Below are 15,539 nucleotides of genomic sequence, written 5' to 3' on the forward strand. Positions count from 1 at the left end.
TTCAGCTATGGTGCCTGGCATAATATCTGTGTGATTCCATAAACAATAAAATTCATCAGACCAGGCAACATTTATCCAATCTTCAGATGTCCAGATCTGTGCCCACTGCAGCCTCAGGTTTATGTTCTAGGACAGGGGTGTCAAACTCAATTTCATTGCAGGCCGCATCAGCATTATGGTTGCCCTCAAAGGGCCGGTTATATCTGTAAGACTAGACCACGCCCCCCTACACCCTTACATGAGATGTCAAGACCCCCCCCACCATCATAAGTCAAGAGTCACCCACCCTTCCTTACATCACAATGCACCTCCTTACCTTGTGCTACTGCCAGGAAGAAGATGCAGGTGGATCTGGAGAAAAGAAATTGCAAGGCCTGGAGATGGACCAGAGGAGGGCTACAGAGTCTGCTGAATGCTGAGACCAGGGGAAGCAGAGAAAACGTGGTGTTGTGGCTGCATAGAGAGGTGCAGGATCTGTAGGAGGAGTTCTGCCCTCCTCTCTGCTGCAGACTGCTGAGAAGGCGGCGGGGGGGGGGGGCAAAGACGAGGCTTTCTGCAGCATCACAGAGAAGCACAGGATCTGACAAAGGAGTTCTGTCCTTTCTGCTGCCGACTACTGAGACAAAGTGGGAGCAGAGACAAGGGGGGGGGGGGGTGCTGCAGCTGCAGGAGAGGTGCGAGGGCCACATAAAATGGCCTGGGGGGCCGCATTCGGCCCGCGGGCCTTGTGTTTGACACCTGTGTTCTAGGATGACCCAAGTGGGAAAGTTCAATGTGTTTCGTGATGGGTGGATCTGCCCAGGTTCAGTTTGGCAAGGGTTTGAGGGTTTGGTGAATCTTCTTTGCATTTTCAGCAAACTTGAACTTAGAGGTCAATCCTTTTAAAGTCTATAGGAGTGGTCTATACTGATGTAGCACCCTCCTAGTCAGGTGCTAGATAGACAGAATAGTTTTTGTCTCTGTCTACTTAACAGCAGAGCAGCAGATTCAATCTATGTACTCCCTGCTTCACAAGGAGCAGGATCTGTTAGTTAGGCCTGTTCCATGTGTGATTCATCTGGGCTGAGGGAGTGTCCTTATTGTGTCCAATAGGGAGGCCTGTTGGACAGTGGAGGAAACCCAGCCAGTGACACGCAGGCTTTTGTAGCTGTCTCAGTGGGTTGGCACAGAAGAGTGGTGCATCCTGGGATATGCTAAAAAAAAAGCCAAGGGCACATGTGACAGGGGGTCTTTGGGCGGGAAGCCAAGTCCCAGAAGGAGGGTGACGGCTGTCTCCTCTTCTGAAGCTGTGGAAGGTGGTCACAGGCAGTCAGCCTGGTGAACCAGAAAGTGTGGCTGAACCAAGAGGTCCAGTGGAGGCTAACTGGTAGAGTTTGGAGGTAACAGTGACTCTGGGAAAACAGTGTCCGTGAGTACAGAGGAACTTGCCCAGGGGTCTGCCAGGAAGGGGACCCCTCCAGAGGATAGAGTCAGCGTACGGGTGTCAGCACACAGGCAGTGAGAGTAAAGGGCGTGCCAGTTTAGAACCCTGAAGAGAATATCCAAGCAGGAACCTTTAAAGCATCTTCACTTCAGTGGCAGAGTGAAGCAGCGGCCTTGCTGCATTCTACAGTTAGCTGTCCTCAAGACTGTGACTAGTTAATAGTTGGAGTATGCCACTCATCCCTTCTCCTATCCAGGTTCTCAATAAAAACACAAAAACAGCATCCCCTGGACTGATTATTGACTGAGCCAAGAACTTTCAATGCTGTTTATCTGCTGTCAGTTGCTAAGGGCAACCCACCTTATTCTACAATCTTTACAAGGAACGTATAGAAGTCACAAGGCTGCTATATACTGTAATGCAGATGAGGCAAGGTCTTTAGCAGTTTATGTTCACTAAAATAATTGCATTTCCATGTTCTATGTACTGTGGGAGACCAGATATAGTGACTGCAGGCTCCTGGGGAGACCAGATATAGTGACTGCAGGCTCCTGGGGAGACCAGATATAGTAACTGCAGGATCCTGGGGAGACCAGATATAGTGACTGCAGGCTCCTGGGGAGACCAGATATAGTGACTGCAGGATCCTGGGGAGACCGGATATAGTGACTGCAAGCTCCTGGGGAGAGCAGATATAGTGACTGCAGGCTCCTGGGGAGACCAGATATAGTGACTGCAGGATCCTGGGGAGACCAGATATAGTGACTGCAGGATCCTGGGGAGACCAGATATAGTGACTGCAGGCTCCTGGGGAGACCAGATATAGTGACTGCAGGATCCTGGGGAGACCGGATATAGTGACTGCAAGCTCCTGGGGAGAGCAGATATAGTGACTGCAGGCTCCTGGGAAGACCAGATATAGTGACTGCAGGATCCTGGGGAGACCAGATATAGTGACTGCAGGATCCTGGGGAGACCAGATATAGTGACTGCAGGCTCCTGGGGAGACCAGATATAGTGAATGCAGGCTCCTGGGGAGACCGGATATAGTGACTGCAGGCTCCTGGGGAGAGCAGATATAGTGACTGCAGGCTCCTGGGGAGAGCAGATATAGTGACTGCAGGCTCCTGGGGAGACCAGATATAGTGACTGCAGGCTCCTGGGGAGACCAGATATAGTGACTGCAGGATCCTGGGGAGACCAGATATAGTGACTGCAGGCTCCTGGGGAGACCAGATATAGTGACTGCAGGCTCCTGGGAAGACCAGATATAGTGACTGCAGGATCCTGGGGAGACCAGATATAGTGACTGCAGGATCCTGGGGAGACCAGATATAGTGACTGCAGGCTCCTGGGGAGACCAGATATAGTGAATGCAGGCTCCTGGGGAGACCGGATATAGTGACTGCAGGCTCCTGGGGAGAGCAGATATAGTGACTGCAGGCTCCTGGGGAGACCAGATATAGTGACTGCAGGCTCCTGGGGAGACCAGATATAGTGACTGCAGGCTCTTGGGGAGAGCAGATATAGTGACTGCAGGCTCCTGGGTTTAGTAACACTTTAATGTGAGCTTTATTTTCTCCATGGAGGGTTTACTAACACTTTAAAATCCATTTAAAAATCCATCTAAGACTATCTTGTCCACAGTGTGACAGCGCTGCAGGGCCATTTCACTGCAGAATAAACAATGTTGTCACATTTACAGGAAATGGGAAAGTAACTGATCTACTGGCAGGATCAACAGGTAATCAAACTGTTACAGGGAGGGACTGCTGTGTCAATAAATGTGACAGTCTGCATCATATACTGTATGTCATTTAAAATTTTGCCCATCATTTTACTTTAAATGAGCACATACTCGAAGCATCTTACAAATTAAATGTAATTAGGGTTAATTAACCGCTGTCTCATTTTGCATGCAACCTCCTTTCGGCTTCCGTTATGAGAGATCGCTGAATTAGGAGATGGCTTTTTTACCATAGTATTTGGCCTGTGCGGTCCCCTGCGGTCACTCCTGTTCATTCATGTAGAAGGGCCGTGTCTCTGAATACCGAGAGAGAAAGAAACGTCTCCGCCTGCAGAAATCCGGCTAGAGAAAGCCTTAATTAAGGTTGAAGCTACATGGGAATCCCAGGGAGCCGTGTTTTAGCACTTATACACAATTCACACACATTTACATTACATTTACATGCCGCTTTTTCTTGCGCATGGCGGGGCACGTCAACAGTGGTGCATTAAAGAAGAGGAAGCATGCATAAATTCCTGTCCTGTGCTGGCAGATGATATGCATTGTGATGTCACTTCCTCCTCAAAGCAGAATTTCGGGTGCCTGAAAAAACGTTGAGTTGTAAAATGTTATGTTTATGTAGGTTTCTATATGCTGATCTGTATTTGGCTCTTTGTTTAGCTTTACTTACTTTAAAATAGCGGACGACTGTAGCTACCTCTTCCTGCCTATCCCAGCATTCCTTTAAAAAGTCCTGAACACATGGGGGAGAGAAGGGTTGACCAATGCCTCAGTGATCACATGATAAGGAGCTGGTCCTATTGGCTATCTTTGACAGCTCAGTCTCTGTCCTAGGAGTGAGCTCTTAGAACACCATCCACTGCCCTACTGACACCAATCTCTGCCTGTATGACACCATCCACTGCTCTACTGACACCAATCTCTGCCCTTATGACACCATCCACTGCTCTACTGACACCAATTTCTGCCCTTATGACACCATCCACTGTTCTACTGATATCGATCTCTGCCCTACTGACACCACCCACTGCTCTAGTGACACCAATCTCTGTCCTTATGACACCATCCACTGCCCTACTGACACCGTCCACTGCTCTACTGACACCGTCCACTGCTCTACTGATACCAATCTCTGCCCTTATGACACCATCCACTGTTCTACTGACACCAATCTCTACCCTTATGACACCATCCACTGCCCTACTGACACCGTCCACTGCTCTACTGACACCAATCTCTGTCCTTATGACACCATCCACTGTTCTACTGACACCAATCTCTACCCGTATGATACCATCCACTGCTCTACTGACACCAATCTCTGCCCATATGACACCATCCACTGCTCTACTGACACTGTCCACTGCCCTACTGACACCAATTTCTGCCCTTATGACACCATCCACTCTTCTACTATCGATCTCTGCCCTACTGACACCATCCACTGCTCTACTGACACCAATCTCTGTCCTTATGACACCTTCCACTGCTCTACTGACACCAATCTCTGCTCCTATGACACCATCCACTGCCCTAATGACACCAATCTCTGTCCTTATGACACTGCCCACAGCCCTACTGACACCAATCCCTGTACTTATGACACCGCCCACTGCTCTACTGACACCAATCTCTGTCCTTATGACACCACCCACTGCCCTACTGACACCGTCCACTGCCCTACTGACACCATCCACTGCCCTACTGACACCAATCTCTGTCCTTATGACACCATCCACTGCTCTACTGACACCGTCCACTGCTCTACTGATACCAATCTCTGTCCTTATGACACCATCCACTGCCCTTCTGACACCGTCCACTGCCCTATTGACACTGTCCACTGCTCTACTGACACCAATCTCTGTCCTTATGACACCACCCACTGCCCTACTGACACCGTCCACTGCTCTACTGATACCAATCTCTGCCCTTATGACACCATCCACTGCCCTACTGACACTGTCCACTGTTCTACTGACACCAATCTCTACCCTTATGACACCACCCACTGCCCTACTGACACCGTCCACTGCTCTACTGACACCAATCTCTGTCCTTATGACACCACCCACTGCCTTACTGACACCGTCCACTGCTCTACTGATACCAATCTCTGCCCTTATGACACCATCCACTGCCCTACTGACACCGTCCACTGTTCTACTGACACCAATCTCTACCCTTATGACACCATCCACTGCCCTACTGACACCGTCCACTGCTCTACTGACACCAATCTCTGTCCTTATGACACCATCCACTGTTCTACTGACACCAATCTCTACCCTTATGACACCATCCACTGCTCTACTGACACCGTCCACTGCTCTACTGATACCAATCTCTGCCCTTATGACACCATCCACTGCCCTACTGACACCGTCCACTGTTCTACTGACACCAATCTCTACCCTTATGACACCACCCACTGCCCTACTGACACCGTCCACTGCTCTACTGACACCAATCTCTGTCCTTATGACACCACCCACTGCCCTACTGACACCGTCCACTGCTCTACTGATACCAATCTCTGCCCTTATGACACCATCCACTGCCCTACTGACACCGTCCATTGTTCTACTGACACCAATCTCTACCCTTATGACACCATCCACTGCCCTACTGACACCGTCCACTGCTCTACTGACACCAATCTCTGTCCTTATGACACCATCCACTGTTCTACTGACACCAATCTCTACCCTTATGACACCATCCACTGCTCTACTGACACCAATCTCTACCCTTATGACACCATCCACTGTTCTACTGACACCAATCTCTACCCTTATGACACCATCCACTGCTCTACTGACACCAATCTCTACCCCTATGACACCATCCACTGCTATACTGACACCAATCTCTACCCTTATGACACCATCCACTGCTCTACTGACACCAATCTCTACCCTTATGACACCATCCACTGCTATACTGACACCATCAGCATATATACACATACACACATGCACATTGTAACTTTGTAGCAAGTCACAAGGTGAAGGGCTGACATTTGTGAACTAAGCCAAGAATGGCACAGGCACCAGGATTTATATTACCGTGTCACCCATGAGACAGCATTTAAGTCCAGGAAGTAGTAGCTGCCCCTGTATGATGCCTGAATAAATATGGTGCCATCCATGTGCTGAGAAAATTAGATGAAGACATTGGGGTTCATTTTCTATAAATGTAGAATGCAAAATCTGGTTTAGCCCTGCATGGAAACCTATCAGCTTTCCGAATTTCTTTTGCCAAAGCTTAATTGAACAAGCTGAAGTTAGATGTTGATTGACTACTATGCACAGCTGCACCAGATTTTGCACTCTCCAATTTTAGTAAATCAACCCCATTGTCAGGGGAAGTACTGTGAGTGCAATAATAAATACCTGGAAGTGTTACACCAGCACATTATTGCACATCAAAATTTAAACCTGACGATAGGTCCTCTTTAAGAGGAATGTAAACTACAAGGTACGGTTACCTGATACAACATACACACTGGATGGGTAATTGTGAGATATTTTATATGTGAAGTTAAAACTTTTTTGGATGGATTAAGGAATGATTACACCTGTCCGGTTTATTTTTTAACTTTTTTTTTTTTTTCTGTTGTGTTCCATTGGAGAGATTTGCCCTTTAGTTCCTTTTCTATGATTACAACAGGAAATGAGAGAAACCCTTTCTAAAGTAAGTAGAATATCCCACTAGGCCAGCGGTGACCAAATGAGATGCTCCCATTGAATGATCCCCCTTCCTTCCTTCCCTCACCTCCTGTTCTTGTGGCAATGTACATTTTTTTGGGATCTCTTATCACTTCCTGTCCCCAGTGACAATGATCTCCAGGACAAAAAAGTCAGTAAACCTCTTTAGCTCAAATACAGGCGACAGTAAAAACCCTCCTGAGATAGAATATCTAATGAGAGCTCCAGGCCAAATCCAAAAATCTGCTAATACTGATGTTGGTTCACAAAAATAAAACCTAAGGCCCCTTTCACACATACGGTCCGTTTGCCGGTTTTTCATCCATCCGTTGATGGATGAAAAATGGACATCAATGCATCTCTATGTAAAAACGGATGACAATGGATGATCATCCGTTAACATCCGTTTTCATCCGCTTCCGTCAATGTCCGTTTTTTTGGAACGGATGAATTCCCTATTTTTCATCCGTCAAAGAAAAAAGAATCGAACGAAAAATGGATGTAAACGGACAAACGGTCCGTTTTTCATCCATTTTTGTATTGGTAGTGGATGTAAAAAAAAAAAAAAAACGGATGGAAAATGGATGAAAAACGGACAAAAAACTGATGAAAAAAGGACGAAAAACGGATGAAAACGGAAGAAAAATTGATGAAAACGGACGAAAAAATTATAAAAAATGGATGAAATCGATAAAAAATACAAAATATTCCTCTTGAGTTGACTGGATAAGTACTGTAGGTATCCCATTGAATGATCCCCCTTCCTTCCCTCACCTCCTGTTCTTGTGACAATGTACATTTTTTTGGGTTCTCTTATCCCTTCCTGTCCCCAGTGACAATGATCTCCAGGACCCAAAAGCCAGTAAATCTCCTCAGCTAAACTAGAGGTGACAATAAAAACCCTCCTGGTATTGAATATCTAATGAAAGCTCCAGACCAAATCCAAAAATCTGCTAATACTGATGTTGGTTCACATAAAGAAAACCTAAGGCCCCTTTCACACATACGGCCCGTTTGCCGGTTTTTCATCCATCCGTTGACATCAATGCATCTCTATGTAAAAACGTATGACAACAGATGATCATCCGTTTTCATCAGCTTCCGTCAATGTCTGTTTTTGGAACGGATGAATGCCCTATTTTTTATCCGTCAAAAAAACGGATCAGACGAAAAATGGATGTAAACGGACAAACGGTCCGTTTTTTCATCCGTTTTTGCATTGGTAGTGGATGTAAAAAAAAAAAACGGATGAAAAATGGATGAAAAATGGATGAAAACGGAAGAAAAACGGATGAAAAATGGATGAAAACGGACGAAAAATGGATGAAAAATAGATGAAATCGATAAAAAGACAAAATATTCCTCTTGAGTTGACTGGATAAGTACTGTAGGTATCCCATTGAATGATCCCCATTCCTTCCCTCACCTCCTGTTCTTGTGGCAATGTACATTTTTTTGGGATCTCTTATCCCTTCCTGTCCCCAGTGACAATGATCTCCAGGACACAAAAGCCAGTAAACCTCCTCAGCTAAACTAGAGGTGACAATAAAAACCCTCCTGGTATAGAATATCTAATGAAAGCTCCAGACCAAATCCAAAAATCTGCTAATACTGATGTTGGTTCACATAAAGAAATCCTAAAACATCCAACATGTTTAATAGGCTTCCTTCTTCAGGGATTTAAATCAAATAAAAGCCCTGAAGAAGGAAGGGTTAGCCCTGAAGATCTTTGAGCCCTCCAAGTGCGTTGGGTGGTTTCTTTTAATTAACCAACTCCAGTATTAAAAGATTTGTTGGCATTTTGTTCCATTGAAGGCTCTAAAACAATTGGGCTAAGTGTCGGTTCACACTATGGCGATCCGACTTAGGGGGCGACTTGTGAAGTCGCGTGCACCGCGACTTCGGCGCGACTTGCACGGACTTCATAAAATGAATGTCTATGCAAGTCTCTCCAGGTCGCCCCGAAGTAGTACAGGAACCTTTTTCTAAGTCGAAAGCGACTTGTGTCTCTCCTATTAGAACCGGTCCTGTACTACACTATGGACCGCGACGGTGCACGACTTGTCAGGCTGACCAAGTCGCCTGACAAGTCGTACTAGTGTGAACCGGCACTTAAGGACTTTTATGGTACAGCATGAAATCACAAACTCTTATAAAAAAAAAATTACAAAAATATATTGATTGCACATATAAAACTCCCCAAATAGGGCTAAACATCACAACATATACAATTTGATAAAAAAAAAACAATCGATAAAAAAGACAATTAAATAAAGTATTCCTCTTGAGTTGACTGGATAATGTACTGTAGATATCTCTCCCCATTAGGGGGGTTTTCCAACACTGGATATCTCCAATCTTACTCTACATGTTTCGTGTTTCTAAAACAGCTTCATCAGGAGTATGGCTTAAGAGGAGGTTATTATCAACAACCAAATAGATGTAACGAAATGGCAATGCCAAGGAGGCAGTCTCCCGGGCGAGTGTGGGACAAAGGATAGAACTTAGGTAGACACAAACCTTAAAAAGAATTCAAATGGCAAGACTGAGAGTACGTTTAAACCCATTAGAACTATCCTCCACCAACTCCAACCAGTACTATCCATAAGCCGCAATTTATCATAAATAAGATCTTTGTATCATTATGATGCGGAATAGCGATGATTCAAATTGCCTAGCATGTGGAGGTCTGTGCGTCCCTCCATGGATATGCCTCCCCAGACCATCACTGACCCACCACCAAACCGGTCATGCTGAACGATGTTACAGGCAACGATGTTCTCCACGGCTTCTCCAGACCCTTTCACGTCTGTCACATGTGCTCAGGGTGAACCTGCTCTCATCTGTGAAAAGCACAGGGTGCCAGTGGCGGACCTGCCAATTCTGGTGTTCAATGGGAAATGCCAGTCAAGCTCCATGGTGCCGGGCAGTGAGCACAGGGCCCACTAGCTGATGTCGGCCCTCAGGCCACCCTCATGAAGTCTGTTTGGTCAGAGACATTCCCACCGGTTGGCTGCTGGAGGTCATTTTGTAGGGCTCTGGCTTTGCTCATCCTGTTCCTCCTTGCACAAAGGAGCAGATACCGGTCCTGCTGATGGGTTAAGGAGCTTCTATGGCTACGTCCAGCTCTGTTAGAGTAACTCTCTGTCTCCTGGAATCTCCTCCATGCTCTTGAGACTGTGCTGGGAGACACAGCAAACCTTCCGGCAATGACACGTATTGATGTGCCATCCTGGAGGAGTTGGACTGTCTCTATAGGGTCAAGGTATCACCTCATGCTCTCAGTAGTGACAATGACTCCAGACAAATGCAAAATTAGTGAAAAACCGTCAGAAAAGATGAGCAGAGAAAAAAATGTCAGTGACCTCCACCTGTAAAACCATGACTGGTTTAGAGGTTGTCTCATTGTTGCCCATCTAGTGCACCTGTTGTTCATTTCATTAACACCAAAGCAGCTGAAACTGATTAACAACCCCCTCTACTACTTAACTGACCAAATCAATATCCCAGGAGTTTAATTGACTTGATGCTATACTCTGAATAAAAAGTGTTCCTTTAATTTTTTGAGCAATGTATATTTACTAATTTTGCTTCCAAAGATGAAAGAACAATGTGGATTATACGTAACGAATATAATTTCTTCATGCAAGAACCAACCCATTGATGCAGGATACATGTATTGCTGAATAAATGCTAAATGTCATTATATTTATTTACAGCTTGCCCGCCTGGGACATACAACCCGTCTGATGCTTCAACAGACCACTGCCATCCCTGCCCAAGTAACAGCAATTCTACAACATCAGGGGCACTTACCTGTACATGTAACAGGGGATTCTACCGCACCCCAGAGGAGTCCCCGAATGATCCCTGTACAGGTGAGTAACACAAGCACAATAAAATATTCCTAATGTCTATCAGCCTTACTCAGCCCGAGCTGTGTGCACTCCTAGGGTACTTCCACGGGCACATTGGGATCCTTGTGAAAGATTAGTGATATACTGATTTTCTGCCTGCACTGACTGCTAATACAAGGGGTCACCGCTACACTGACCAACAATGTAAGGGTCACTACTACACTGACCAACAATGTAAGGGTCACCACTACACTGACCAACAATGTAAGGGTCACTACTACACTGACCAACAATGTAAGGGTCACTACTACACTGACCAACAATGTAAGGGTCACTACTACACTGACCAACAATGTAAGGGTCACCGCTACACTGACCAACAATGTAAGGGTCACTACTACACTGACCAACAATGTAAGGGTTACTTCTACACTGACCAACAATGTAAAGAGTTCACTTCTACACTGACCAACAAAGAAAGGGTCAATTCTACACTGACCAACAATGTAAAGAGTTCACTTCTACACTGACCAACAAAGAAAGGGTCAATTCTACACTGACCATCAATGTAAGGGTCACTACTACACTGACCAACAATGTAAGGGTCACTACTACACTGACCAACAATGTAAGGGTCACTACTACACTGACCAACAATGTAAGGGTCACTTCTACACTGACCACTAATGTAAGGGTCACCTCTACACTGACCACTAATGTAAGGGTCACTTCTACTCGACCAGCAATGTAAGGGTCACTTCTACTCTGACCACTAATGTAAGGGTCACTTCTATACTGACCAAAAATGTAAGGGGTCGCTTCTATGCTGACCACCAATGTAAGGGACACTTCCACACTGACCAACAATGTAAGGGTCACTACTACACTGACCAACAATGTAAGGGTCACTTCTACACTGACCACTAATAAAAGGGTCACTTCCACACTGACCAGCACTGTAAGGGTCACTTCCACACTGACCACTAATGTAAGGGTCACTTCTACACTGACCACTAATGTAAGGGTCACTTCTACTCTGACCAACAATGTAAGGGTCACTTCTACACTGACCACTAATAAAAGGGTCACTTCTACACTGGGCACAAATATAAGGGACACTTCTACACTGACCAACAATGTAAGGGTTCACTTCTACACTGACCACTAATGTAAGGGTTACTACTACACTGACCAACACTGTAAGAGTCACTTCTACTCTGACCAGCAATGTAAGGGACACTTCTACACTGACCAGCAATGTAAGGGTCACTTCTAAACTGACTACCAATGTAAGGGCACTTCTACACTGACCACCAATGTTAGGGTCACTTCTCCACTGACCACTAATATAAGGGTCACTTCCACACTGACCAACAATTTCAGGGGTCACTACTACACTGACCACCAATGTAAGGGCACTTCTACACTGACCACCAATGTAAGGATCATTTCTACACTGACCACCAATGCAAGGGGTAATTTCTACACTGACCAACAAAGTAAGGGTCACTTCTATACTGACCAACAATGTAAGGGGTCACTTCTATGATGACCACCAATGTAAGGGTCACTACTACACTGACCAACACTGTAAGGGTCACTTATACACTGACCACCAATGTAAGGGTCACTTATACACTGACCGCTAATGTAAGGTGCCACTTCTACATTGACCAACAATGTAAGGGTCACTTATACACTGACCACCAATGTAAGGCGCCACTTCTACATTGACCAACAATGTAAGGGTAACTTATACACTGACAAATAATGCAAGGGTCACTTCTACGGTGACAAACACAGTAAAGGTCACTTCTACACTGACCAACAATGTAAGGGTCAATTCTACACTGACCACCAATGTAAGGGTCACTTCTACACTGACCAAAAGTGTAAGGGTCACTTATACACTGACCAACACTATAAGTGTCAATTCTACAGTGACCACCAATGTTAGGCCTCTTTCATAAAGGGTGTATGAATCTGTGCTCTGTGTAACAGCTGTGTTAATCAGCAATGTATGGATCACTTCTACACTGACCAACACTGTTTGTTCTCATTCATATGGGGCATATGAATCAGTGTCATGTGTGACTTCTGAGTTTACCTGCATGGGGATTCAAATGTTTTGTGTATACCTGTATACCTGCAGGGACACATCCACTGCCCCCCCAATTTGACAATCAGTACAGGTGAATGGCCCTTGATGCAAACAGCTGTGTCTCCAATAACATGAATTGAACTGCCTGCAGGGGGGTTACACAGAACATCGTTGGATCCCCAAGCAGGCAAACACAGCCCTTACATGGGTGTACGCTTCATTACGCCCGTATGAAGAAGGCCTAATACCAAAAGAACAGAAACTCAGATTATGGTGTCTTCTTACCTTTACAGACAGTGTAGAAGTGACTCCTTGCACTGACGTTAGTGGACAACTGCCCCCTTGGTGGTCGTGACAGACCCAACTGGGGCAGGGGCTTTTGGAGGGGCCTGCAGGGTAGCTTCTTGCCTACTGACTATGGGGCCTGACTTTTGAGGGGGATCTATTCCTTTGGAGGGTGCCTGGGGGACCATTGGAGTGGTTTTGCTTCAGATTCGAGTCCATGTCTCCCCAAAAACACAGACTCTGGGAATCTGGAACCTGGATACTGATTTGGGACCTCTGTGCTCAAACCAGCATGGATTGCTTCAACCCCACCTCCTAAACTCAGACACTCCAAGCAGAAGATTATAATCAGCTTTAACAAATCTGATGCTGGTGTCTCCTGCTGCTATGTGTAATTTGTTTATTAAGGTGTCTTTCTCTCATTTTATAATTCCCCATTGTGTGCCTCCTAGGTGTGAATCCCCATTGTTAATTAAGTCACCTATTGTTTCTGTCTGTCTGCTAGCATTGTGTCAACTTCACCGCGTTAACAAACTATTGTGGGATGTTTATGTGTTTATGTTTATGTTAGCTGTTCATTAGATGTACTGTAAGATGTACTGATGACATTACTGTTTACAGGTTTCATTGTTTAGGAAAATGTGATCTAGCTCTTACCTGATTTTGTGTGGTATATATTCTGTATGGGTTTAAAATAAAGTCAGTTCCCGTTTGCACCTAAGCTAGTGTTGTCTAGTACTTGGGTGACATTCTCCGCTATAATACCTGATTCCTGGTTTCAGAGTGGAGAAAGTTGTATCTTGAAAGAGGCACCCAGTCTGGGTGCCAGGAGGTCCCTCATAGTGATCAACATAGGTAAAAAAGTCTGGCCACAGCTCAGGGAACCCGTAGCAAGCTCAGAAGGAGCCCTGGTTGAGAAAGGCTGATCTAGATAATATTCAAAGGACTAAATTGTATACATTTTGTAAGCATATTTTAAGAAACGTCATCTAAAAGAATTACCAAAATGTAGAGCCTATGTTCGTTGTTCTCTGTGTCTGCATTTGAAAGATGGCCGCTCTCTTCTTTCTAGGTGAAAATATTTAAGCAGAACAGGAAGTGAGGAGAAATCTTCAATAGGGAAACTGTCAGCAATAAAAATAGTTGTAAGGGAGGGTTAAGCGCTATCTGTGTCCTTTTTTGGAAATTTGACCTTTTTCACTGCGACAGAGTAGAGAAAATCTCTCCATCCAGTGTTCAAGCAGCAATAAAAGAGTGAAAGTGGCAGAGGTTGTAATTCTTCCTCCATCCATAACAAAAAAAAAAGTTTTTCCTGGAGTAAATGAGGTAAGGAGGAATGACATCATTTTATCCAGGCAGAATTATTTTAGACAGCAGCTGTGAAAACTCTGTGTAAACTATCTAGCAATTTATAGTAAATTGTGACCAGAGGGAGGGAGCAATAAAGATTTAGGAATGTTCTCTATGCTCAGGTACTGTTAGATGATATAGCAAATGGGCAGACACAAGTCATTCGAAGACTAAGTGTACATTTTTTGGATAGGTGTCTTCAATTTTCAGTTTATATTTGGAATCAAAGATTATAAAAATCATATAAAAAGCACATTGGTTGATTTACTAAAACTGGAGAGTGTAAAATCTGGTACAGCTGTGCATGGTAGCCAATCAGCTTCTAACTTCAGCTTGTTTATTTAAATTTTGACAATAAAACATGGAAGCTGATTGGCTAGCATGCAGAGCTGCACCAGATTTTGCACCCTCCAGCTTTAGTAAATCAACCCCATTCGGTGGATTTCCACCATTTGCTAGTAAATTGCTATATAAACTCTCCCCTTTTTTTCCAGGACCTCCTTCAGCAGCTTGGGATTTGAATTACGAAGTGACAGGTCCTGGATCTGTGGCCCTGACCTGGAGGACTCCAAAGGACTTGGGAGGTCGGAAGGAGGTCATGTATTCAGTGGCATGTAAAGAGTGTATGAGCGGACGCTGCCTCCGGTGTGGGAACGGAGTGATGTTTAGACCCGGCCAGGTAGAGCTTACACAGACACGTGTCCATCTCACTGGGCTCCTACCAGGCGTGGCCTACACCATGGAGGTGCTATCAACCAATAAAGTGTCTGAAATGAGTGCTGAACAGCCAAAACACGCCTCTCTGAACCTCAGCATCAGCCAGTCAGGTCAGTCCTACTAGCATTAAAGCTAAACTCCAGGCAGATATAAAATACACAATTATTGCAATTCTGCATTCATTAACCACTTAAGCCCCGGAAGATTTTACCCCCTTCCTGACCTATTTTGCGATTCGGCACTGCGTGAATTTAACGGACAATTGCGCGGTCATGCAACGCTGTACCCAAACGAATTTGACGTCCTTTTTTTCCCACAAACAGAGCTTTCTTTTGGTGGTATTTGATTG

At 45.1% G+C, this 15,539-nt stretch overlaps 1 protein-coding gene across 1 annotated transcript in view; it reads left to right on the forward strand.

Moving 5' to 3' along the window:
* Positions 1-15,539, forward strand: part of LOC309562560 (ephrin type-B receptor 5-like) — a 128,052-nt gene that overhangs the window by 55,482 nt on the left and 57,031 nt on the right. The window contains exons 4-5 of the mRNA XM_082266809.1: positions 10,600-10,758; positions 14,968-15,300. Of these exons, the coding sequence (XP_082122935.1) occupies positions 10,600-10,758; positions 14,968-15,300 (492 nt within the window). The remainder of the gene's footprint in view (positions 1-10,599; positions 10,759-14,967; positions 15,301-15,539) is intronic.

The sequence above is a fragment of the Pelophylax lessonae genome (assembly GCF_965119305.1).
Source record: "Pelophylax lessonae genome assembly, chromosome: 9".
Taxonomy (NCBI): Eukaryota; Metazoa; Chordata; class Amphibia; order Anura; family Ranidae; genus Pelophylax; species Pelophylax lessonae.